The 25,007-nt window shown below is 59.5% G+C and overlaps 1 protein-coding gene across 1 annotated transcript; it reads right to left on the bottom strand.

Annotated features, from left to right (window-relative positions):
• Nucleotides 1-668: 668 nt before the first annotated feature.
• Nucleotides 669-15,955, bottom strand: ANKRD24 (ankyrin repeat domain 24). The gene is made up of 20 exons (XM_042929091.1): nt 15,917-15,955; nt 14,764-14,894; nt 14,599-14,687; nt 13,602-13,666; nt 13,015-13,072; nt 11,384-11,454; nt 11,089-11,195; nt 10,722-10,909; nt 10,212-10,240; nt 9,508-9,588; nt 9,263-9,370; nt 8,246-8,290; nt 8,053-8,151; nt 7,043-7,115; nt 6,735-6,853; nt 5,018-6,559; nt 2,906-3,073; nt 1,443-1,568; nt 1,196-1,261; nt 669-1,059 (listed from the first exon to the last, which is right to left on the bottom strand). Exons 1-20 carry the CDS (start codon nt 15,953-15,955, stop codon nt 982-984), a joined length of 3,282 nt encoding a protein of 1,093 aa, XP_042785025.1. The 3' UTR covers nt 669-981.
• Between the last annotated feature and the right edge of the window lie 9,052 nt (nt 15,956-25,007).

The raw sequence follows: 25,007 nt of genomic DNA, 5'->3' as shown, positions 1-25,007 counted from the left end.
ATGGAGAAGGATGAGAAAGGAACACTGTGGGGAGGGACACAGGGACACACACAGAGAGGAGAGAGCAAGACACAGAGATGGGAGACCGTGAGACAGGGGCGGAAACAGAGGAGAGACACAGAGACAGACAGAGACCTAGGGAAGGAGACAGGGTGAAGAGAGGCCCGACCGCAGTGGTGGGGACCCACCCTGGCCAGGGCTCCACACGCCAGGCCACAGAGAGACAGAAACGCAGGCCCCGGGGATGGAGGCCCACCTGCGGACCTTATCAGAGCCACAGGGATCCCAAGGGACAGGCTGAGCCCCTACAGACATGGTGCCTTCCCTGGACACCCAAGGAAACCCCCGGGACAAGCCACACTCCTGCCTCCCCTGCCTTAGCTAGAAAGATCCAAGAAACCCCAGGGGATTTCTGGGGACTTGCCAGGGGCAGGGAGGCTGGGGGTGGGGTGCCCCCAGCAAGGCAAGATTCAGGGTGAGGAAAGTGACACAGGCCGGGCAGACGCGGATCCTGTCTTCACTTGACATCTGGGTGGTTTGTTCCTCATGAGCTTCGACACCACGAACACAGCATTCCTTCCGGGGACCATGTGGTTGGCGCGGGGGGGGGGTGAGCACCTCACCTCCTCATCCCTGCTCGTGGCCACCCTCCCCTCCCTGAGGGGGGCAGCGATCAGGCCACACACTTTCATCCTTGGCTCCAAGAGCTTTTATTTCTGGGGTCCGGGGTGCTGCCTGGCTACGGGACAGACAGGACAGACAGGACGCGGGAGAGGGGACCACAGATTCTCCGGTGGGGGCGGGGGACGGTCAGGGCCGGCCTTGACACTGGCCAGTGTGTGCAGGGGGGCCAGTGGGGCAGTGGACACAGCCAGGGGCGGTCGGGAAGGCCCAGGCTGGTCTGCGAGTTTGGGAGGCCAGCGCGGGAGCCCGGACACCCCTGCGCGGGGCCTGGCGGGCGGAAGGCCAGTGTTCTGATGCTCAGCGGCCCTGAGCCTGAAGCCTCTGCATCTGTAGGATCTGGCTCAGAATCTGCTGCACATCTTCGTCCATCTGACCCTGGGGGTGGGGGGCGGGGTGGGGAGGGGGCGGAGAGAGAGCCTGGGCACTCCCCGTCTTCCCATTCCCTCCCTCCCCACCCCTGGAGGCCCGGAAGCTCTCCCCCCACCAGCCTCCCCCTGGAGGCGGGACTCACCTGAATGGCATACAGGAGGTGGCTCCTATACGAGGCCACCACTGCGCTGTGGTCCCTGGCAGCCTGCTGCGGGTATGGGGGAGGGGGGCTCAGAAAGCGGGACCCACCCTCCCCAAGAACACGCCCCACCGCGCCCTGGAGACCCAGAGCCCCCGCACCAGGGTGACGGCTGCTAAAATGCTGAATAATTTTCCTCCCGTGGCCGCCGGCCCGTCCCTCTCCGGGGGCCCCTGCCCTGTGCCCTCACCTCCAGCTGCTCCTGCAGAGCCTTAACCTGGCCACGGAGGGCCTCCACCTCCGAGAGGCCTGGGGCGGCCGGCTGGTCCTTCAGTGCCTCCTTGAGACTGAAGACTTCCTTGGACAGCTCTGTAATCTGGGGGGGGGGGGCGGGGCATGAGGGGGCATCAAGGCACCCTGAGCCTGGGCGGGCGTGGGGGGTGGGGGCTTTGGACCTCTCCAGGGCGGCCAAAAGCAGCCTGGCCTGGGGGGGGGGCGGGGGCGCTGGGCCAGGCAGCCCTGGGTTTGGGTCCCCTCCCTATCCCCTTCTTGCAGGAGATCTCGGGAAGATGACTCAACCCCTCCGAGCCTCAGTTTCCTGCTCTGTAATGTAAGGGGAAACACAATTCTCACCTTGGAGGGTCACTGTGATTCTGAACAGAGGTTAAGTCTAAACTCTGCCTGGCAGACAACAGGTGCTCAATAAATGCAGAGCTGTACTATTCTACTGTGGATCAGAGGTTCTCAACCAGGGGGCCATTCTGCCCCCAGGGGACTCCAGGAGATGTCTGGGGACATCTGTGGTTGTCATACCAGGGGTGCTTCTGGCATGGAGGGGGTGGAAGCCAGGGATGCTGCTCAGCCCCCACGGCACCCAGGACGGCTCCCCGGTGACCCGTCCCGAGTGTCACCAGTGCGGAGAGGGACAGACCCTGCAACAAATCCACCATAATCTCTACCACAATTTTATTTTCATTTTGCAAGAGGCGGGATTGGGCTCAGAGAGGTCGACTGACTTGTTCAAGGTCACACAGTGAGCTAGGGCTGGGTGACCCGGTGCCAATGCACCTGGGGCTCTGGGAGTCACATCCGCTGTCCAGTGACACGATGTGAGACTTTGAGCCGCTCACTTTGCCTCTCAGACCTTCGGCCTGCTCATCTAGAAAACAGGAATAAGGATGCCTTCTGGCTTTCGGGATTAGAAGGGAAGGAAAAGCGATAGGGTGTGAAAACCGCTCCACCCAATGGCCACAGGCTGCTGTTAGCCATCGCTGTTCTGGTCCCGGGACCAGAACATCTGGTCCCAAGACCAGAACTTGGGAACCTGGGTTCAAACGCTGCCCGAACCACTGCATGGCTGTGTGACCTCGGGCAAGTGGCATCACCTCTCTGTGCCTCATTTCCGCAAATGGGGACAATAAAAGCACCAATCTTATGGGAAGCTGATATGAGGATTAAATGCGTAGTCCATGTCAAAGGCATGGCAGGGGCCCAGCATGCAGTAAGTGCTCAATAAACGTTACTGTAGTTATAATTCATAGTTACAACAGTAGCCCGTGTGTCTGAGTTGTGCCCTCCCTTCTCTGTGCCTCCGTCTCCCATCTGGAAAATGGGATGACCTCCCAAGACTCTTTCATCTGGGACATTCTTGGATTTCCCCCAACCTCTGTTGAGTGGGAACCCCTCAAGTGAGCACAGGAGAAGGGGACGCACCTTCTTGTCCTTTTCCTTGGCCATATCCAGGGCCTCCTGGGCACGGCTCTGGGCCTGGCGTGCCCGCTCGGCCTCGGTGCGGAGCCCCCGCAGCTGCTGCTCTGCCGTGGCCAGCTGGGCCTCGGCCGCGTGACGTTCACTCTTCATGAATAACGCCTCCCTCTGGACCTGCAGCCCAAGCCCATGTGTGACCGCAAGGACATGTGGATCCCAGGTGCCTGGAACCCAGAGTCTTCTGATGCTTCTATTCTGGCCTGAGGACAGTCAAGCCCGTTTTGACCTTGAGGACTTTGACTCAGGGCAGTTTGGTTCTTCCCGGGCACCATGAACTTTCTGACTCTGCCAGAGACTTCTGACCTGCTAGCTGTGTGGCCTTAGACAACTGACTTAACTTCTTTGTGTCTCAGTTTCCTCATATGTAAAATACGGGTAATAACAGCCCCCACTTCACAGAGTGATAACGGGGATAAAATGAACAAATACAGGAGATCTGCTTAGAATAGCACCTGGCACACAGGAAGTGCTATATTTGAGTCGTTGCACTGTCGTCATTACTGATGCTCCTTTTTCGTTCCGTGTCGTGAAGGTTTATAGATTTCTTACAACAGGAAAGAAAACCAGAAGGCTTTGGAGGAAAAGCAAACCAACATCCAAACGATGACTGCATTTTCACAAAAATACCAAGATCGGAGCAATGTCAGCTTCACAAAAACTGGTCGTGGGCTGGAGGCTGGGAGAACTTTGGCCTTTATAGAAATATTGGCTCCAGGGGAACAAGGATAATAGGTAGAGGTTCTACTCAGTACAGACTGGCTACACTTTAACAATTAAGAGAGAAAAATCAGAGGTGTCTGGGTGGCTCAGTCGGTTAAGTGACCAACTTTGGCTCAGGTCACGATCTCACGGTCTGTGAGTTCGAGCCCCGCGTCAGGCTCTGGGCTGATGGCTCAGAGCCTGGAGCCTGCTTCCGATTCTGTGTCTCCTTCTCTCTCTGCCCCTCCCCCGTTCATGCTCTGTTTCTCTCTGTCCCAAAAATAAATAAACGTTAAAAAAAAAATTAAAAAAAAAAAAAGAAAGAAAAGCAACAATAACTCAGCACCAACATCTACTGGGCTCAAAATATTAGATGAAAAAAATCTTTGGGCAGGGGTGCCTGGGTGGCTCAATCAGTTAAGCTTCTGATTCTTGATCCTGGCTCGTCATGATCTCGTGGTTTGTGAGTTTGAACCCCACCTTGGGCTTTGTGCTGACAGCTTGAGATTCCTGCTTTCCCTTTCTCTGCCCCTCTCCCAGTCACTCTCTCTTTGCCTCTCGCAAAATAAATAAATGAAGTGAAAAAAAGCCTCTGGGTGTAACATCCTCCTACTTTCGGGCTTAAGCATTGAGAACGATCATAAAATGACAAGCTCTAAACAGCCCGCTGGGAACCACAGGATGTTTTGAACCAGCGGGGAAGATGGATGTCAGGTAAAACCGTCAGTGGTTACAAAACAACGAGTGGGCCCCAATCCCTGCCTCACACCGTACACACCGTTCAAAGATGAAGGGTAAATGTGACTGGAATTAAAGCAACAACGTTTCTGAGAGACACTGTGACCTTGGGTGCACGGAGGTTTCATACACAAACCACAGAGAGCCCTAACCTTTCGAAAAATGATGGGGCTGGCGGCTCAGCCGGTTAAGCGCCCGACTTTGGCTCAGGTCATGATCTCCTAGTTTGTGGGACCGAGTCCTGCACTGAGCTGTTTGCTGTCGGCACAGAGCCTGCTTCAGATCCTCTGTCCCCCTCTCTCTCTGCCCCTCCTCTGCTTGCACTCTGTCTCTCTCTCAAACGTAAGTAAACTTTTTTTTTAATTTTAAAAACAAAAGGAAATAAACAAACAAACAAAAAAAAAGACAAATGATGGGGTCAAAATGGCCCAAAGGTTTTTAAAAAGACACACAAACGGAACCACCCAAGAGATCCGAACGGCTGCAGGGTCGGCCAGCCACCTGGAAACGCCGCCGAGGGTCAAGGGTCTATAGGATCGAAAGCAATGGGGTGGCCACGCCCCGCGGCCGCAGGTCAGACTGCCAAGGCCAGGGGGGTGGGGGTGCGGCGGCCGCGCTCACCTGGAACACCTCAGCGCTGGTTTTCTCGTGCCGTCGCGCCAGCTCCTCCAGCTGCCCCTCCAGCCGGGCCACGTCGGCCTGCAAGGCGCCCACCACGCGCTCGTGCTCCAGGCGGGCCACGCTCCCCGCGCGCTCCCGCTCCAGCTCGGCGCGCAGCCGGGCGGCCTCCTTGCCGGTGGCCACCACCTCCTGCTCCAGGCCGGCCGCCCGGCCCCGCAGCTCCAGGGCCTCCTCCTGCAGCCGGTGGTGCTCGGAGGCCGGCACGGCCGACTGACGCAGGGCCTCGGAGGCCTCCCGCAGCTCCGCCAGGCCCCGCCGGGCCTCCTCGCAGGCCGCCGCCAGCTCGGCCGCCCGGGCCTCGGCCGCATCCCGCGCGCGGCCCAGCTCGGCGGCCACCGCCCGCTGCTGTTCCCCGGCGGCCGCGGCGGTGGCCAGCTGCTCGCGGAGCACCTGCAGCTCCCGGCTCTGCTCCAGCCGCACCTCCTCCCGCCGGGCCAGCTCCGCCCGCAGGCCCCGGGCCTCCTCCTCGGCCAGCAGGCGGCCAGCGCGGGCCTCGTCCAGCCGGGCCGAGGTCGCCTCCAGCTCCCGGAGCCGGGAGTCCCGGACTCGGAGGTCCTCGCGGGCCTGCTCCAGGGCGGCTCGCAGCTGCACCGCGTCCCCGCCGCCGCCGCCGCCGCCGCCGCCGCCCCCCCACGAGGCTCCGCCACCCTCAGCCTCGCGCATCCGCTCCCGGAGCCGTCCAGCCTCGGCCTCCGCCGCCTGGCGCTTGCCGTGGGCCGCCTCCAGCTCGGCGGCCGCCTCCCGCTCCCGTTGCCGGAGGGCCTCCTCCAAGCCTCGGATCCTGGTCTCCAGCTCCGCTTGCAGCTGTTCTGAGGCCTCCGCAGCACCAGGGTGCAGGACGGCGCCCAGGGGGCCCCTCGGGGCTGTGGCCTCCACGGGGGTGGTCTCTGTGCCCGGAAGCTCCGCCTCCACCTCACCCACTCCGGCGGCCTTCATCTCTGCTTCCTCGGCTTTTGGCTTTGTGGCCTCGGCTTCTGGGTTTCCTCCCTCTTCTGGAGCCTCTGTTTCTGCAGCCTCGCCCCCCGTGGGTTTTGTTTCCGTGGCCTCGGTGTCTGTGGGTTTTGTTTCCGTGGCCTCGGCGTCTGTGGGTTTTGTTTCCGTGGCCTCGGCGTCTGTGGGTTTTGTTTCCGTGGCCTCGGCCCCCGTGGATGCCGCTTCCACGGTTTCATCTCCTGCAGCCCCGTCGTCTGTGGCCTCACCTCCGTTAACTTTGGTTCCCGGAGCCGTGGTGCCATTAAGCTCCATTTCCATTGGCCCGTCGTCCCTGGTGGTCTTGACTCCCGTGCCCTTGCCCTCCCCAGGGGCCGCCTCCCCTTCTCCAGGGCCGCGCTGTGCTTCCTGTCGCTCCAGTGCCCGCAGGGCGTCGGCGTGTCGCCTGCGGAGCTGGTCAAACTCAGCCCGGAGAGAGTCATAGAGGGCCAGGGGGATGACCTCGGCTGACCCGTTTACTTCCATCTCATCCTTCTCAAAGCTCTCCAGGATCTGGGAGGTGGTAGCAGGGAGCCGGTGGGAGCTTGGGGCCACGGGGGCACAAGCGGCCTTGCCGCCACCTTCCCTGCCCTCAGACTCACCACGTGCCCACGCCTCCCCCCGGGGACGATCCCTGGGGTCCTCAGATCTGTCCCCACCCCACCCTCCGGTGCCGCAGTTTCCCCACCTGGACCTTCTCCATCAGCTCCTGGTTTTCTCTGGTGAGTGCGGCCACTTGCTCCCGCAGCGAGGCCAAGAGCTCCTGGGCCGAGGGGCTTAGCCGTTTGGAGAGCAGAGCCTCGGCCCCTGGTGGGCGCACAGAGTCAGCCCCAAGGGTCCTGGGCCACGGGGACGGGAGCTGGGGGTCTGGAGCAGTGGAGGAGGGCCGACCTCCCTCCCAGCTTCACACTCTCTCCGTGCCTGTGGGTCAAGGCCCCGTTTCCCGGGGACCCCAGGGACAAGGTGGGCAGGGAGGGAGGACGGGGTGGGGCTCACCTGGAAAGTCAGACAGTTCACCCTCCTCATCCTGCAGGGTGGCCACGTCATAGCTCGTGTTCTCCCGCTCATTCTGGGGGGAGGGACGGGGTCCAGCTCGGGTCCTGTCCCCCTCCCCTCCCCAAATTCAGAGTGGACAGGGGTGTGCACATCTCCCACACTGCCCCCGGGCATCAGACGGGATCTGTTTGGCCCACGGAGTTTACTCAGTGCCTACTGTGTGCCGTGGGGCTACGCTGGGCCCCCGGGGAGGAGCGGCGATCAGCCCCGCCGCTGCCCAAACACGCGACCACAGCCCACTGACTGGAGTCATATGTGCGGCCTGGGTGTGTGGGCTGTGTCCTCACAGGGTCTGCGAGTCCACGCTGGGGTCACGTGTCTGCGCGAGTCCCGGATCAGGTGGCTCAGGGTTTGTGGGTTTGTGGTGAGCACGTGCGTGTAGCGTGCCCCCCCCCCCCGCCCCCCGCTTCTCCCGTGTGAGCTCCTGGGATACGTGTGATTTTGTGCTTGTGTTTTAGTCTGGCGTGTCTGTGAGTGTTTCAACGTGTGTGTGTCCGTGTGCGCGGGCATGCTTGTGTATGTACCTATGTTTGCGAACGGACGTATTTTGGAGAATACACGTGCATGTACACGGATCTGTGGCCCTGTCGTCCGCGTGTGATTGGATGAGAAGCGTCTGTTGGGCACACGTTGAGTGTATCCAGGGTGCGTGTGTGATTATGCATTCACAGACTTTTGCTGTGGTTGCCAGCTTTACGGGCAGGGCCACGCGCGGATGACCCTGGTCATTCATCTCTGTGCGTACAGACTACGCGTTTTGAGACGTGTCCGTTTTGTGTCCGGACCGTGTGTCTGTGGGCGTGTTGCCTGTGATGGCACGTTTGCGCCGCGTTTGATTGTTGGGAGTGTGGCTGTGCGCGTGAGAGACCGTATATGTATTGGTGTGGTTGTCCTGTAGCCGCAGCAGGAGAGGCCCCGCCCACCTCCGGCAGGGGAGAGGCCCCGCCCACCTCCAGCAGGGACAGCCTGCTCTGCAAACTCTCGACCTCGCGTCCCAGGCTCTCCTTCTCTTCCTGCTTCTCGGCCAGCAGCTGCTGCAGCTCTTGTACCTGGAAGGAGGGCAGTGGGGGGCTCGGCCAGCCTCCAGGAGGAGACGCTGGGGGGCGGCTGGCGGGGCTGGCTCTCCCCACGGCTCCCACCTACCTGTCTCTCCAGGCTGTGTAGGGAGCTGGCCTCTGTCTCTGGCAGCTGACGGGAAGAAGAGGGGACGGGGCTTGAATCCGGGTAGAAGGACCTCCCCTCCCCGCCTCTGCTTAGTAGCCCTCCATCCCGACCGACCACAGACGTCTGTTGTGTCACCTCCTGCGCACCCGGCACTGCTCTGCCCCCTGACTCATCACGAAGTATTTATTCAGCGTCAGACCCTGTTTGGGGCCGCTCATTCATTCACTGCCTCACTCAAATATTCGCTCATCCAATAAATATTCATCAAGCATCTTCTGTGAGCCCATCCCGGTCAACCATGGCTCTGCTCACAGGCTTATAGTCAAATGGGTGACCATGAATAAAATGTACGTCATGTCCAATAGCAGTAAGCGCTTTGAATAGAAATAAAGGAAACTCAGGGCGCCTGGGGGGGCTCAGTCACTTGAGCGTCCGACTCTTGGTTTCGGCTCAGGTCATGATCTCGTGGCTTGTGGGATCGAGCCCCACATCGGGCTCTGTATTGACAGTGAGGAGCCTGCTTGGGATTCTCTCTCCCTCTCTCTCTCTCTCCCTTCCTCCCTCACTCACACATGCCCGCTCTCACTCTCTTTTTCAAAATAAATAAATAAACATTAAAAAAAAGAAAGAAAGAAAGAAAAAATGAAGGGAACTGGGAAGTAAATCTGGGGTGTCACAGTTTTATATAAGGTGGACAGGGAAGGCGTCTTTGGCAAGCGGTTTCTGAGCAAAGACCCAAAGGAAAAGAGGAAGGAAGGCACAGGAACATCTGGAGGAAGCGTGTTCCAAGCAGAGGGCTCAGCACGTGCAAAGGTCCTGGGGCAAGACCAGGCCAGGCGTGTTGGAGGAGCCAAAAGGAGCCCGTGTGGCTGGAGCAGAGTGAGGGAGGGGGGGAGGGAGGGAGGAGGGAGCTAGGAGAGAGAGGGGGAGTCTTCCCCACAAAACTGCACTCCGCCCCAGGCTGAGCCCCAGGCCTGTGTCTCTGGGGCCCCTCACCTCCTGTTTCCTCCGTTCCTGGTGCTGTTCCAGGCCCCGAATCTTCTGCAGCAGGCGGCCCCTCTCCTGGCGCAGCCGCACGATCTCCTCGTAGGCATCGCGATCATCCTGTTCCCCCCAACCCGGGGACCCGCCATCTTCACATGAGGCCCAAGGGCTGTCCCCTCCCATATCTGAGCCAGACCTTGTCCCCCCCGCCCCCCCGCCCGCCCCTGTTCCGCCCCCACAGCCGGGACACCTCTCACCGGCATGGGGATGCTGGCAGGGGGCTGAGGCGCTTTCCGCTTCTTGGGGGCCCCTCGCTTTTCGTGGCTGCACACAGAGTTCTGGGGGAAGGGGTGGAGGAAGCCCGTGGGGAACCTGCCAGCCTCTCACCCAAAGACACCGGGCCAGCAGGGCCCCGCTATCCGCCATCAACCTCAGCCCTTGCCCTCACTTCCCGTGTGAGCCCGAGCAAGACCCTGCCTCTCCCCGGTCCTCACTTATCCCAGCATAAAAGGGGCCACATCTCCGGAACGTTCCAGATCTTATGCTTTACCCCCAGCGTCTCGTTGTGCCTCGGTACTTGGTACCAGACCAAATTGTCTACGAGTTCCCTTTCCCCGTGGAGCTGAGATGATACACGGCTGGGAGAGAGAAAGAGGCCGGACTTGCCTCCTTCCCTGACTTCACCAAACTCGGTTCCCTCTACCACGCCGCCCCAGCCCCATGATTTGGCCCCGTCCCCCCGCCCCCCCCCAGTGTTCTCACCCACTTCTGAGAGTTATGCTGTAGATGCTGCTATCACTTGGTAACAGCATACCCTGAAGGAAGCATTCATCCCAAACAGATCTTCCTAGGTCACAACCCTGGGACAGAAGTCCACCTCTTCTCTCCCCATAAAGCTTGGGACCAGGGGGAAGGTAGCGTGTGCAGAGGGACGACTCATTCACTGCTTAGGGATCCATACCTGAGACGATGCCTCGCCTGAGTCATCCTCTAGGAGGGCAGGGAAGAGAGGGAAGCAGGGTCAGGCACTCCGTTTTAGGGACTCTCTTCCCAGCCCTAGGAAGGGCACTAGTGAGCCCAAGGGACTTATGGCAGGGGTGGGCTCCCAATTCCCCAAGAGTCAGGACTTTTAAAGTAGGACTCGACTACGTTTGCAGCTGCTGATAGGAGGGACCTTGAAACTCTCAAAAGGGGAGGACAGGGGCACCTCCAGGATGGGGCAGGGACGGGGTGCCAATTCTTAGGAAAGGCAAATATCCGAGCATAAGGATGACCCAGGAAAGCAGAGTGGACCCCCCAGATTATTCTAAAAGCTCCGGGGACCCTCGAAACTGTTCTGAGCAGCATCGGCGGAGGCATGCTTCTACGATGCAGTAAAGAGGGATACCTTGAAACTGTCTCCAGCGGAGAAAGGGAAGGAGATTCGCTTTGGCCGGCGCCTGGGGAGGGGGGGGGGGGTGGGGGTGCATACCACTGGGTGGTGAGGGGCGCTGAGCTGCCTCCTGCAGGAGGTGCAGGATGAGTTTGTCTCCCGCCAGGGCGCCGTAGTGGGCAGCATCCTGGCCCAGGGCGTCGGTGATGCCCGGCTGGGCCCCGCCCTGAAGCAGCACCTCCACTGTTTCGGGGCTGGCCCCCTCACAGGCCAGCATCAGGGCTGTCCTGCCAGGAGAGGGGGCTGCTGAGGAAGCGAGGGCATTCTCAAACCCCCAGGCCCTCCTCCATACCCAGGCTGCGTGGGGGAGGGGAAGAGGCAACTAGATCCCCCACCCACAGAGGCTAAGAGACTTGCCCAAGGTCACACGGCATACAAGGGACCAACTGGGATGGGAGATACTCACCTGCCCTGCAGATCCTGGTCATTTGCGGCAGCCCCCTGCTGCAGGAGGAGGCGGCACAGATCTGTGTGACACATCTGAGCGGCTATGATAAGGGGCGTTGTACCTGACTGGTGGGAATCAGGGGAAGGACGAGACAAAATGTGAGAGGCCGACCTTGGGAGGTAGGGAAGCCCATACGACTGCCCCTGAACTTCACTCCAGACCCTTTTGACGCTTTTTAACGGGCGCCTGGGATGCTGCCACTTGGTGACAGCGTACCTCAAGTACGGTTCCCAAAAAGTTCCCGGAGGCTCACCCGATCTCGGGGACTCAGATGTGCCTTGAAAGAGCAAAGGATTTCTGAGCAGGAAATGCAACCGCCAGCCGCTGGAAAAAGAGGGAGGGTAGGTAGGGCAAGGTTTAGACATTTTTTTTTGGGGGGGGGGGCGGGCCTTCCGCCTGGTGTGATTCTTATCCCTTATTTTGTGACAGAAGTTCCTACCTTCCCTGGGAGGGCAATAGCAAAGGTACGCCTCCCTATTTTACAGATGAGGAAACTGAGGCCCACCCAGGTGCACGGTCAGCCGGTAGGGTAAGAGACAGAGCTAGGATCAGGTCTGCTAATTCCCTGCCCTGAGTTCCTGCCACCTCCCATCATGGCTCTCTTTTAAGGTGGAAGTTTGGGCTAATTTTTATGCATTTCCTCTCTTCGCTTTAGCCTGCAGTACGTGCCTACCATGGGCCAAGCCTCATACAGAGACTGGTAATGTTCACTGGAGGGGTCAGACGTCAGCTGAGCCTGGGCAGGCTTCATGGGGTTTGACCTGAGTTCTGAGTCTCGAAGGTGAAAAGGAAGAGGGTAGAGGTTTCTTAGGAGCCGTGAAGCGAGAAACAGCCTTGTAAGGTCAAGGAAGGGGGGGACTGTGGGTCCAGAGCCGCAAAGGAGGAAGGGTTTCATGCCATCACTAGAAATGTCAACAAGAGGGGCGCCTGGGGGGCTCAGTCGGTCAAGGCTCGGGTCATGATCTCACAGTTCGTGAGTTCGAGCCCTGCGTGGGGCTCTGTGCTGACAGCTGAGAGCCTGCTTGGGATTCCCTCTCTCCCTCTCTCTCTCTCTCAGGAAGAAAGAAAGAAAGAAAGAAAGAAAGAAAGAAAGAAAGAAAGAAATGTCAAGAAGGCCTATCTGATTATCTGCTGTGTGCTCGAGGCGGGACGGCATTTGGTTTTCTACTGCAATCCCAGTGCTTAGAACAGAGCCTGACACATCGCAGGAACTTAAATATTTATTGAATGAAATAACCGGCTGAGCTTCCACAGTGTGACCACTAGGTGGCAGCACACGCCAACTGCCCGGAAGTTTCAACCCACGATTAAAACCCCCAAAGCAAATCCCAGCTTATTCTGTGTTTCCAAAAGGTCAGGCATTTCTTGAGTCATGAGCGAAAGTCATTCCCTGATCTCATGGGCATGGTGGACAGATGCCGGGTCGGGTTCTGGTTCAAGCGGGCGGGTCCCTTGGCCTCCCTCAGGAAGGAGTTTGGATTCAAGGACTATGAAGGATGCTTGGATCTTTGCCCTTCCTGAGACTCCCTAGGAAAGTACATTCTGGTCACTGTCCTTACCACCACCATCGTTCTCGCCCAGGCCTGGTGCTTGGGGGTCAGACGGCCTGAGTCTTCCCCGCTTTCTCGTGGCTGAGCCTCCCCCGCTTTCTCGTGGCTGAGCCTCAACCACCTTGCCTGTCCGATGGGGTGACTGGGGCTCAAAGTGTTCCTGAGGATTAATGCTGAGCCCGGGGGGGACTCGCGCACAGCAGGGACTCGGTGAGGAAAAAGGAGGAAGGAGGCAGAACGCTCACGGCCAGTCCCCCAGGACCCGGAGTAGAATCATCCCCAGCCCAGCACCCTCTGGGTCATGGTGGGCAGGGCGGAGCTGGGCTGCACCCACCTGCATGATGGAGGGCCGTCCATCCACTGCTGTCCACGATATCCACCACGCAGGACGCCTGGGGAGGGAGGGGTGTGGGTCGTTGGAGGCTCTCCAGGAACTGGGACCTGCCCCTTCTTGGGCTCTGCTGTATTTCAGGCTCCCGACCTATCTCTTCCCTCCCCCGTGCCCCCTCCGCGGACCCCACCTCTTCATGGACTCCCAAGTGACTCTCTTCGCTTTTTCATGCAAATTGGTGACAGAGGGACTCATTGGGAGTTCAGGAGCAGCTGGGGGCTTGGGGGCTTGACGAGAGCTCCGAGAGTGGCTGTAGCCACCACCTAGGGTTTGAGGAGAAGCTGGGGCTCAGGAGATACCTGGTGTTGGGAGCATATCTCGGGTGTGTGAAGTATCTGGACACTCAGGGAGTATCTGGTTGTCCAGGGAGTAGCTGGGGCTCAGGAGCAAAGGAGGCTAAGACACACCCAGGGTTCAGGGAGCAGCTGGTGGCGGGGGGGCGCGGTTCAGGGAACTGCTAGAAGTCAGGGGTAGCCAGGGGAAGGGAGTATCTCCGTTAGGGGAGTATCTGACACGAGGGGGTGAATGACCTGTAACAGCTGCTCCAAGCACTGTGGGTGCCCATACTTGGCCGCCAGGTGGAGGGCATTGTAACCTGAAAGGCAGGGGGGGTTCGCTAGGGTTCCACATACTCAAGGAGCTTCTGGCTGCTCCCCAAATCTGTGTCAACTATCTGCGAGGACTTTCTGTGTCCCGTGGACGCCCCAAACCCCAGGCACTTCTCCAAACCGTGCTACTCCCCGCAGCTGGACACTCTCCAGGCGCCAGCTAGTCTGTGTCCCAGACATTCCCATCTCGACTATACTCCACAGCCCCCCGCTTCTCAGGCCCTATTGCCCCAGCCACGGTCCACGTCCCCAGCCACCCTCCGTGCCGGACAACATGCAGCTGCAGCCCTGTCCCTCGGAATCCCGCTGTTGCATATGCTCCCGCTAATCCACAAACCCTTGCTATGCCACGGGCGGCCTGTGCCTCCTACGATGTCCCGAAGTTTCAGCCAGGGCTATGCTCCCCCCCTAGTTACTTCCAGAGCCCCAGCCACTCCCTTTGGCCACGCCTTCTGTATCAGACACTCCCTCAGAGCCCTCGCTAGGTCGTACACCCAGACTCTCCTTTGGTTCCAGCTCCTCCCAGCTACCCCTAAACCCCAGCTACTCCCCATACGTCAGATACTGCCTCCCCCTTCCCCCCAAATTCTACTTGTTATTCGCCCGTCCCCAGGTACTTCGCAAGCTCAGGGAATCCTCTGTTCCAGCGAATTCCTCTGCCTTAACCACTATCTGGGTCCTGGCCACTTCCCGCCCACGGGCTGTCGACTCACCTTGATTGCTGCCAGCTACATACAGTCTTTTTTCTTGTTCACTGCAGCCCGACAAGTCCCTGTGCCTCCCGGGGTGGGGGGCACTGAACGGAACCCCCGCTTTTTCAGCAGGTCGCTGAAGCCAGGGAGCGGGACCTGAGTGGACCTGCGGGCTGAGCCCCCGGTCTGAGCTCCTCATCCCTCCCCTGGGGCCCAGCAGGCAGTACCTGCCCCATCGGTGCTCATGACGTTGGAGCCCTGTGCCAGCATCACCTCTAGGCAGCTGGCTGCTCCCCGCATGGCAGCCAGGTGGAATCTGGAGGTCGGAGGCCAGGGGTCAGCTGCAGGATGGCCGCCCCGCATCCCTCCACCCCCAGGGTGCGGGCACTCACGCGGACTTGCCCTCGGGGTCCAGCTTCGTGGGCACCAGCCCCTTGCGGGTGATGAGGGCGGCCACCCGTGCAGCATCGTCGTTCTCCACTGCCTGCAGCAGTCGCTCGTCGCTTTTGCCCCACTCCTGGCTCTACAGGGCACACCCAGAGGAGAGTGGGGCCGGGCGATCGCGGCCCCCTCCCTGCTCCCCCCTGGCCGGGGCTCCAGGCTTCACTGCCTGCCCTTGGGCACTTGCCTGGCGCCTGCCTCTGGCGGCCGGCTTCGGGATGGGGCAGGGGCCACAGGGCGGGCAGGAGCCAAGGTCAGCGGGGCTAAGCCGCAGCTGCAGGGGGAGGTAGTCCTGGGCGGGGGTCTGAGACAGCGTCCCCCAAGCCTACATCCCCCAGCGTCCGCTCCCAGGTCCACACAACAGCCACTACCATCAATGTCCCATTAAATACCCCCCCCCCCCGGCATCTTTCCAGAAATTGTCCCCAGCCAGCCCTTTAGTGAAAGCCACCTTTCCAAACATCACCCCCACCTCCAAAATCTTCCCATGGGAACCCCTAAAAGGGTCCCTTTAAATGTCTTCCAGAACCATCTGTCATCTATCCTTCTTAAACGGTCCCTGAAATGCCACAATTGTCCCCTAAATGTCCCAAGATCCGTGCTCTAAACAACCGTAGCGTGAAACACATTCCAAAACGTCTTCCCCTAATTTCCGAAGTTTCTCCAAAATCATCCCCCCAAATGACCCCAACATCTGGCCTAAAAATGTCCTTCCAAAAATATCCCTTGAATGTTCTCTGAAATTATACTCCAAATGTCACTATATTTTCCCGAAAATGGTTCCTTAAAACATAGTCCAAATTATCCCCTCAAATGAACTCACCCAAAACGGGTCCCCGAAACTGTCCCTCCAAATGCCCTCTACATTTTCCAGTGTCCCCTTCTGTTCTCAAAGCTGCCTCCCCAAACATCCCCATGTCTCCCCAAATATCCATCCCTCGACCTCTGCCCCCCTCCTCCCGCACCCCCCTCACTGCCGGTCCTTCCCGGGTCTGGGGGCGGGGGTCCGGTCCTGGCCCAGCCAGGGGCGGGGAGGGGCGGGCAGGGAGGGGAGAGTTAGGGCCCGAGCCCCGCCCGCTCCCGCGCCCCCTCCCCTGGCCCTACCGCGCAGGAGGCGGCGGCGCACACGCACAGCTGCTTCATGGCGGCCAGGGCGCCAGGTGCCCGGCTCGGTGCTCCGGGAGGCCACCGGGCCGGAGCGGGGGGTTGGGAGGGGGGCCCGGAGGGAGGAGCAGGAACGCCCGCGGGAGGGGCTGGAGGGGGCCGGAGAGAGGGACAGGGGGTCGGGGGGAAAGGCTGGAGGGGGCCGGGGCGGGGCAGGGGGCGTCGTGGGGGTCGGGCGGAGGGAGGGGCCAGAGGTGACTGGGGGGGGGAGGGGCTGGAGGGGGTCGGAGGGGAGGGGCCGGAGGGGGTCTGGGCGGGGCTTGGAGGGGTGAGGGTCCGGAATGCCCGCGCGCCCCGCCCCCTCCCGGAGACCCCCGCCCCCAACGGTAGGGATCGTGCTGGGGAGAGGCTGGAGGAACCGGGAGGGAAGGGCTGGAAGGACCCGGAGGGAGGGGTAGAGGCCTCCGGAGGGAGGGGCTGAAGGGGCCCGGGGGCGGGGCTGGAGGGGGCCCGGGGTGGGGCTGGAAGGACCCGAGGGGAGGGGCTCAAGGGGCCCGGGGGGTGGGGCTGGAAGGGCACGGAGGGCGGGGCTGAAGGGGCCCGGGGGTGGGGCTGGAAGGGCACGGAGGGCGGGGCTGGAGGGGGCTCGGGGTGGGGCTGGAAGGACCCGAGGGGAGGGGCTCAAGGGGCCCGGGGGGTGGGGCTGGAAGGGCACGGAGGGCGGGGCTGGAGGGGGTCTGGGGGCGGGGCTGGAGGGGTGAGGGTCCGGAGTGCCCGAGCTCCACCGCCCTGCCCGTGCGCCCCGCCCTCTCCCGGAGACCCCGCCTCCACGGTAGGGGTCGTGCCGGGGCGGGGCTGGAGGAACCGGGAGGGAGGGGCTGGAGGAGGCCGGGGGCGGGGCAGGAAGGACCCGGAGGGAGGGGCTGGAGGGGGCCTGGAGGAGTCAGGGTCCGGGGTGCCCGCGCGCCCCGCCCCCTCCCGGAGGCCGCGCCCCCACGGTAGGGGTTGTGCTGGGGAGGGGGGGGGGCTAGGCTCTGGGGGCGCAGTGCCGCCCGGGCACTACCTGACTTTCCTGCTGCGAGGGGGATGCGGCGAACGAGGCCCGCCTCCCTCGCCCCCGCGGGCTCCCACTGGATCTCCAGGGATCCGCCTGCGTCGTCTCCGCCTCGTCTGAGCTGGCTGCGGGTCGCAGGTGACTCCGGCCTGAGCCCTCTCGGCGGCGGACGCAGCTTCCCACTGCTGCCTTGCCATCATTCATTCACTCTTGCACCCGTGGGACCCAGCAGTCTGACGAACTTGAATTTGAAACCAGGGCCCTGCACCCAGGCCCCTCACATTTAACGCCTGTGCGACCCAGTCAAGGTACTTACCTGCCTTGGACATCGCCTTCCTCATCTGGAAAATGGGGTTCAAAACAAACAGTAGCTACTGCACGCGGTGTTAGCGAGAGGACTAATGAGGTACTCTGTGCAAAGCCCTCACTGGTGCCCGGTACGCGCGATAAACACGGATTCGTTCGTCAAAGGTGTGCTTGCGCCCAAGTGCATGTCTAATGCTGAATCCTGGGACACAGGCCATAGTAGGTGGTCAGTTAAATCACTGGAAAGCAGAGTGGACACAGCTCCTCCCAAGGGGCTGGTAGGGTCTGTGTTCGCTGGTTGTTTTCTCAGACTGGGAGCCCCCTGACCGCAGGGCCAGGCTGAGGCCTCCCTGGCACAGACCTGGCACCCCAGGGTGGGGTGGGACAGTTGATAAACGTTTGCTGAGCGAATGAATGACTCACAAGGCCCTCTGGGCCATGTGAATTTCATTTACTGACTCTGCTTGTCCTACCGGGATGCCTGGTGCTGCACTGGGCCTGGCGCCCAGTGGCGACAAGACAGATGCCGCTGTTATCACTGGGGTCCCTGGGGAGACAGGTACACCCGTGGATTGATGAACCAGGGTGATTGGGGCTGCGATGGGGGCAGTCCAGGCCGGCTGGGAGCTCAGAGAGGACTCCTGACCCTGGGGAGTCCGGGAGGGCTTCCTAGAAGAGAGGGCATCTGAGCTGAAATTTAGAGGACGGCCAGGATCCCCCCCGAGTTAGGGGGTGGCAAGGACAAGATCACGTTCAGGAGGAATCGTGAAGTTACCGCTCGCCTCAACCAGCCCGGTTACCTGTGCCCTGATCCAGGACCAGCTGGATGAGGGTCATAACTGAAGGGTAGGGCAGAGGAAGAGGGGTGTCCCTGGGAGGAGGGGGAAACCAGGAATGTGGGACATCAGGGGAGCAACTAAAGGTTGCCAAATGGCCCACCCTGTTGATGTGGCTGCAAATTCACAAAGGCGCCAGCAGAGGTGGGGAGGGGGGAGGACACAGGGATGAGAGGGGAGAGTAGGGGTGAGTATAGCGATGGCCTTCCAGGACCTGAGTTTACAGCAGTGACTGCAGACAGGAGGAGGGGGCTTGAGTCCAGCTTGGTCATGTTCTGCACACTGTGACTTTGGCCTAGGCACGCTCCTCCTCTGGGTCTCAATTCCCCAACCGCTAGATGGGACGGTTAATGCAACAGGCGGCGTAAAGCCGGGTTCCTCCACTCAGGCACCGCGGACGTTTCAGGGCCAGATCGTTCTCTGCTGGGGGGCTGGCATGGGTGCCGTGGGGGCTGAGCAGCATCCCCGGCCCCCACCCACTTGAAGCCAGGAGCACCCCCCAATGTGACCACCACAGATGTCCCCAGACATGGCTCGGGAGGCAAGATCTGTCTGGCATTCTTCTTAGACACCTTTGCGCAGGAGGAAGGAGAGGTGGGGCAGGAAGATGGAGGGTTTGGTAATAAGCAGTTGGGGAGGGGTGGGTGTTGAGGGCTCCTGTCTCTCGCACCCAACCCACCAGCCAACCCTGCAAACTCGATCAACGTACCCAATCTTGCCTGTGGGCCAGCCCTGTCACTGGAGGCTCCATCTGGGGATACCTGGTCTCCTAGCCCCTGCCCTTGTCTCCCAGCTTCCTAAAGCCCCAGTCAGCTCCCATCTTCCTCCTGCTCAAAAGCCTCCACAACCTCACTCGGCGTAAAATCCAGACTGCTCTCAGGGCCCAAGAGGTTCTACAGAAACTGGTCCCCGGGACCAAATCCCAGCCCCCCTCCCCCAGTTTCCTGTGGCCCAAGAGCTAAGAATAGTTTTTACACTTCTAAGTGGCTGGGGGAAAAAAAAGATCAAAAGGAGAGTAATATCTCGTGAGGTGATACGTGACAATGACATGAAATTCACATTGCGCGTCCATAAATAAAAGTTTTCTTGGGGCGGAGCCAGGCCCATCCATTCAGAGCAGCCAATGGCTGCTCTCAAGCTGCATTGGCAGAATTGAGGTCTGAGGGCCCTTGAAGACAAAAATATCACGGCCTGGCCCTTCACAGGGAGAATCTGCCCACCCCTGCTCTACACAGTACCCCCTGGCAACTTCCTGGGCCCATCTCCCCTCCATTTCCTCTGGTCAGACCCATCACAGTGGCCTCCTTTCTGGTTCTGGCCTCGGCGCTCTCAGTGCCTTCTGCCTGGAGCACCTTCCCTCCCCCACGGTCTACAAGGCCTGTTCCTCTCCTACCGTCTGCACTGGACAGCGCCCGAAGAGGGTTTATTAGCCGGTTTTTTTTTTTCCTCCCTGTTCTTACTAGCTGATGCCACACTGGTACCTTCCGAATACATTGTTTCCCTTTGGTCTAACCCCGCCCCCTAGGATGTCAGTTCCGCACCGGCAGGGATCTTTGTCCACCTCAGTCACTACTGTATCCGCAGCTGATAGATACCAGGTACAGATTTTGCAAGGCCTGCTGCAAGATGAAAATGCGGGGGCCTCCTGTTCAAAAATTATTGAGAGTTTCAAGATGGCGAGAAGAGAGCAGTAAACCAAACTGGGGCCCTTCTGAGTGAAGGTCCTGTGAAGCTGGCCCTCATCTCCAGTGACTACAACAGGGCCTGGCGCATAGTAGGTGCCCCATCAATGTCTGTTGAAGGAATTAAAGAAATAGTGACTCTGGGGAATGAACACGCGAGACAGACTTTCCAGGAAGCCTTGAGGAACTGGGAATCTATGGGTTTCTAAAAACTCCGATCTTCTTGCTTGTGGGATTTTTCTAAAACTTGAAATAAGGGAGAGGCAGGGGGGGGGGGGGGAAGCCCAGGACTAGGCTCACGGCTCCCAGTTAAATCCCATCTTACAGATAGAAAAACTGAGGCCTGGAAGGGTTCCAAGAAGGCTCAGAGCGGGTATCAGGATGTGTTGGGGCCTTGGAGAAAAGGCTGGTATTAAAGAAGCAGAAAGGGCTGGGGGGCGCCTGGGTGGCTCAGTGGGTTGGGCGTCCAACTTCAGCTCAGGTCAGGATCTCACAGTCTGTGAGTTCGAGCCCCGCGTCGGGCTCTGTGCTGACAGCTCGGAGCCCGGAGCCTGCTTCGGATTCTGTGTCTCCCTCTCTCTCTGCCCCTCCCCTGCTCATGCCCTGTCTCATTCTGTCTCAAAAATAAATAAAAACATTTAAAAAAATAATAAAGAAGCAGAAGGGGCGGGGTGCTTGGGTGGCTCAGTCAGTCGAGCATCCGACTTTCACTCAGGTGATGATCTCACGGTTCGGTTCCTGAGTTCGGGCCCTGCATCAGGCTCTCTGCTGTCCCAGGCACAGCCCGCTTGGGATCCTCTGTCCCCCTCTCTCCCTGCCCCTCCTCCGCTCACGCTCTCTCTCAAAAATAGGCATTAAAAAAAAAAAAGCAGCAGCAGCAGCAGAAAGGAGTGGGGAAGGACTGAGCAAGAGGGTGGTGGCTGGACTGTGTCCTGAGAATTGGGAATGAAAAGCCCCGAGAGACAAGGGGGGTGGGGTGCGGAGGGGGAGGGGGTGTCTGTGCGTCTGCAGTCACGAAGTCACGGGTGTTTGCTTTCTTCCCTCAGGGGAGCGGGCAGAACAAAAGCTGAACTTGACTCCAGCTGTCTGCCCAGAAACTGGAGCCTCCGGTGGAGGGAGGGACAGCGAGATGCCCGGTGGGGGGGATGGAGCACAAGCTTCTCCCCCTTCCGCCCCCCCTGCCGCCCTCCCGCCTCTCTCCGCAGGCTCCTCCCTGCCTCCCAGACACCACCCCCACCCCCCACACACCCGGTCTGAGGTTTCTAACACCTGTCTGCCCTCCACCACTCACCCCCATACCTGTGTGAGACCCCAACACACCCACTTCCCAAATTAGGAGTCTGGGTTTGCTTTTTGTCTTTTTGTTTTAAACTGCACAAAGTTTTTGAAGGATTTGATTTTGATATAATTTGCCTTTCGAAATTAAACGATTATACGCTTTGGTTTACCACCGGCTACAACATCTCAGGAGTTCTTGGGGGGTAAGTGTGAACAGTCCAACTTAGGAACTGATTCCAAACAGGATGAAGAACTTTAGGATCCTTCCACAATGAATCAGGCTGACTCCGGGCCACCTTTGATAGGGGCTAATGAGCCATTTATTCCTGTCTCTGTGTCTCCCTCTCTCTCTGCCCCTCCCCTGCTCGCGCTCTGTCCTTCTCTCTCTCAAAGATAAATAAACGTTAAAAAAAAAAAAAAAAAAAAAAGATGAATAAAACCCAAGCTAGGTGAAATAAATAAAAACAAATTCACTGACGTTACATTTGAACTTTTAAAAATTAAATTCAAATAAATGAAAGGAAAAGCGACGTTAAGCTTAATAACTAACAAATGAATAACGTCAGTTGGGAAAACTGAGGGGGCCACAGGGGACTGGTGACAGGCCCGCAGTCACCCAGCCAGTCAAGCAGAGCCAGCTGACCTGGGTCTCGGTCCTGTGACTGGGAGAGGCGAGTTAACCTCTCCAGACTTTGGTTTCTTCCTGTGGCGAGGGTGAGGTCACGCGTGACCAAGGCCAGGCACAAAAGGGGGTTCTAACCCTGGATTCTCTCAGTCTGTGCCCTGGACTTGGGGGGAGGGTGTCAGGGAGGAGTGAGTACGACTGAAGACAGAGCATCTCTCCTGGGGAGTTCACAGTCCAAGGAATGGCTGCATGGGGAGCCAGCTCCGGCCCACCTCAGGGCCTTTGCACTGCCTGCTTCCTCTGCCTGGGATGCAATTCTTGGAATATGCGCATGCAATTCCCTCCCTCTTTCCCTTCTAATCTTTGCTCGATTATCAGCTCCTTGCTGAGGCCTTTCTTGACAACTTGCTTTCAAACTGCAGCCATCTCCCCTGCCCTAGATGCTCCAGTCCCCTTTCCTTTTCTTGGTCTCTGTGGCAACAAACATGCCTTTTCAGCTGTTTATCCTGTTTAGTACCCATCACCCCCCACTCAGCTGTCCGCTCCACCAGGGGCAGGGATTTCCTCAACGCCCACCACAGTGCCTCCTGCAAGCATTTGCTGAACGAACCCCTCAAAAGCAAGAGATGGGGGTCCCCCAGGAAAGTGAGTCCTCAGAAAAGCAAGCGGTCACTGGAGCTTGGGAGAATGGAGATTCTTCGGGACAAAGAAGAGTGTTACTGAAGCCAAACAGGGTGGGGGCCGTGGAGGGTCGGACAGGCAGCGATGCAGGAGAGGGCTTCCTGGTGGAGGGAACAGGAGGGGCTGGAAACTGAACAGGAAGCAGTGGGGACATGAGGACAGCAGGGGGCAGTAGACAGGAAAGGGAGGAGAGGGGACAGAAGCCAAAGGGGGGGATTTGAACCTGTGGGTGGTGAGGAACCACAGGAGGGTCCGAACAGGGAGGGGGGTGGCCTGGTCCCTACTGAAGCCACCAAAAGGATGCGATGAGGGGCAGAGGACAATGCTCCAAAGGCCCAGGGGCTCCTCGGCCAGGCCCCGGGGCACAGGGGCCTGAAGATGGGGGGCACCGAGCATCTCAGCGGCCTCAGACTCACCTCTGTCTTCTTAAATCGTGCCCGCAGGGTCTTCATGGCCAGCGTCTGGCGTTTCTCCTCAGCCCAGGCCACCTGGGAAAGCACCAGAGTGGGGTGGGAATGAGGGACCCCGTGAGCAGGAGGGCCACCTGCCTCCCCCTTCTCAGAAGGACAGCTTCCTCTTCCCTGGGCCATCTCAGACCCTAGAGCAGGACAGGGACACAGGACGCCCCATCCCGACTGCTGTGTGTCCTCTGGCAGGTCTCTTGTCCCCTCTGAGTTTCACTTTCCTCACCCTTAAAAAGACGGACACAATCCCCTCTTGACCAACTCGTGGTCAGTTTTCAGTGGCGTCCTTAGCTTATAGTAGGTGTGCAGGAAACACACCTGCTGAAGCAGCTCAAGCCTTTTCCGGTCTCCAAGCTCTCATCTGCGTGGTTATTCCTGCACGGGGTGCCCGTTTTTCTCCATTGTCTCTGGTAAGCTCCTATTCACCCTTCACAGCCCATTTCCAAAATCCCGTGTTCTGATGAGCTTTGCCTGTCGTCCACAGGCTGAACTCTAACTCCCCCAACTGGGTTCCCCTACCCCTACTTGGGTCCCTTCCTGTGCCCCAGCCCTGGCTTCGTAGGCTGGAAGTGGTCTGGGCTGGTACCATCTTCCTGAACAATGAGGGGCCCCTGGGGGCCAGGCCCAGAGCTGAGGCCTCTTGGCACAAAGGCTTGTTTGGGATTCCTTCCTCTTTTGAGTGGGATTTCTTTTTTTAAGTTTATTTATTTCCAGAGAGAGAGAGGGAGGGAGAGAGAGAATCCCAGGCAGGTGCCGCGCGGCCAGCGTGCAGCCCGACGCGGGGCTTGATCCCGTGTACTGCGGGGTCGTGACCTGAGCCAAAGTCACGCGTCGTCGGAGGCTTAACCAACCGAACCACCCAGCCGCCCCGAGTGGGATTTTTATGAAGGCATGTCCCACACCCGTCCATCCTGCCTGTGAATTCTTGAAGCCCTCCTCCCATCTGTCTACTCACCCATCCATCCACCGCCCCCCCCCCCCGCATTCATCCATCCACTTTTCCACCTACCCACCCTATTATCCGCTGCCCACCCATTCATTCCCCCACCCCTCCACCAATCACCCTACCCACACTGTACTCACCCCACCCTTTCTCTTCTGCCTCTGTCTCAATCAAACCTAGAGCAGGAGGTAATAAGATAGCCAAGGGGAGTCCACAGGTTGCCAGGGCAGGAGGGAAGCCAGGGGCTTGGGGGACGAGAGTGGCTTTCTGGAAGAGGGGATGATATATAAAGCAGGACCTAGTGGCCAGGCAGGAGGCTGAGCAGGGCGGCAGCCGTTAAAGGAAGGTAAGTGCCCTAGACAGTGCAAAGGCTGGGAAGTGGGAGGTGTGTGTGTGTGTGTGTGTGTGTGTGTGTGTGTGTGGTCAGGGTGTCTGGGTAGCTCAGCAGCACAGCTAGGACATACACACACACACCTCTCCTTTCTCCCACACACCAGGGCTCCAAGGCAAGAGGCTGAGGCCCTAAGGCGGGGGTCTCCATCCCAAGCTTCCCTCACTTCCTCCTCTCCTACCTCCCGCAACGCCAGTGACTCCAGCACCGGGCCTCCGCGCCCACGGCGGGCTCCAGTTACCTGCTCCCAGCCGGGCCACCAGTCACACCGGCAGCTCCAAGCGCTCAGCTCTGACACCCGATCGGCTCTGAGGGCAGCCGCCCCAGGGGGCCGGGGGTGAACAGAGGGAGGAGACGAGCCGGCTGCGGGGCTGCCTGCTGGCCGACGAGCTCAGGCGGGAAGACACCTACTGTTCTCTCACCACCCTCCACCTCTCCTCCTAGCCTTTGTCCTCGTTGTGTCTTCGCCAGCAGCGCCCTGTCTGCGCCCCATGTCACTCCCAACCGGCTCACTCGCCCCATCTCATTTCTGCTCGCTCCTACTCACTCTCTGGATCTTTGCTGCAACACCGCCTCCTCCAGGAAGCCTTCCCGGAGGCACCCAGGCTGAGCTCCCTTATATGGCTCGGGGCCCTCATGGCACCTTAATCGGTCTAAGTCACCACTGCCCGGTCACTTGTGTCCATCTTCGCCGCAAGGTGCCGCCTTTGTTCCCCGGTGTTTCCCGGGCACTCAGTAGGTGCTCAACACGTGTTTCTTAAATGCATCCTCAAGGCCACCAGCCCCAATGGCCTTGAGCAGTTTCTCTAGCGGTGCACCAGTCCGGCTGGG

The sequence above is a fragment of the Panthera leo genome, chromosome A2 (genome assembly GCF_018350215.1).
Source record: "Panthera leo isolate Ple1 chromosome A2, P.leo_Ple1_pat1.1, whole genome shotgun sequence".
NCBI lineage: Eukaryota > Metazoa > Chordata > Mammalia > Carnivora > Felidae > Panthera > Panthera leo.
Note: the sequence above shows the minus strand (reverse complement) of the source record. Positions and strands in the feature narration are given on the sequence as shown.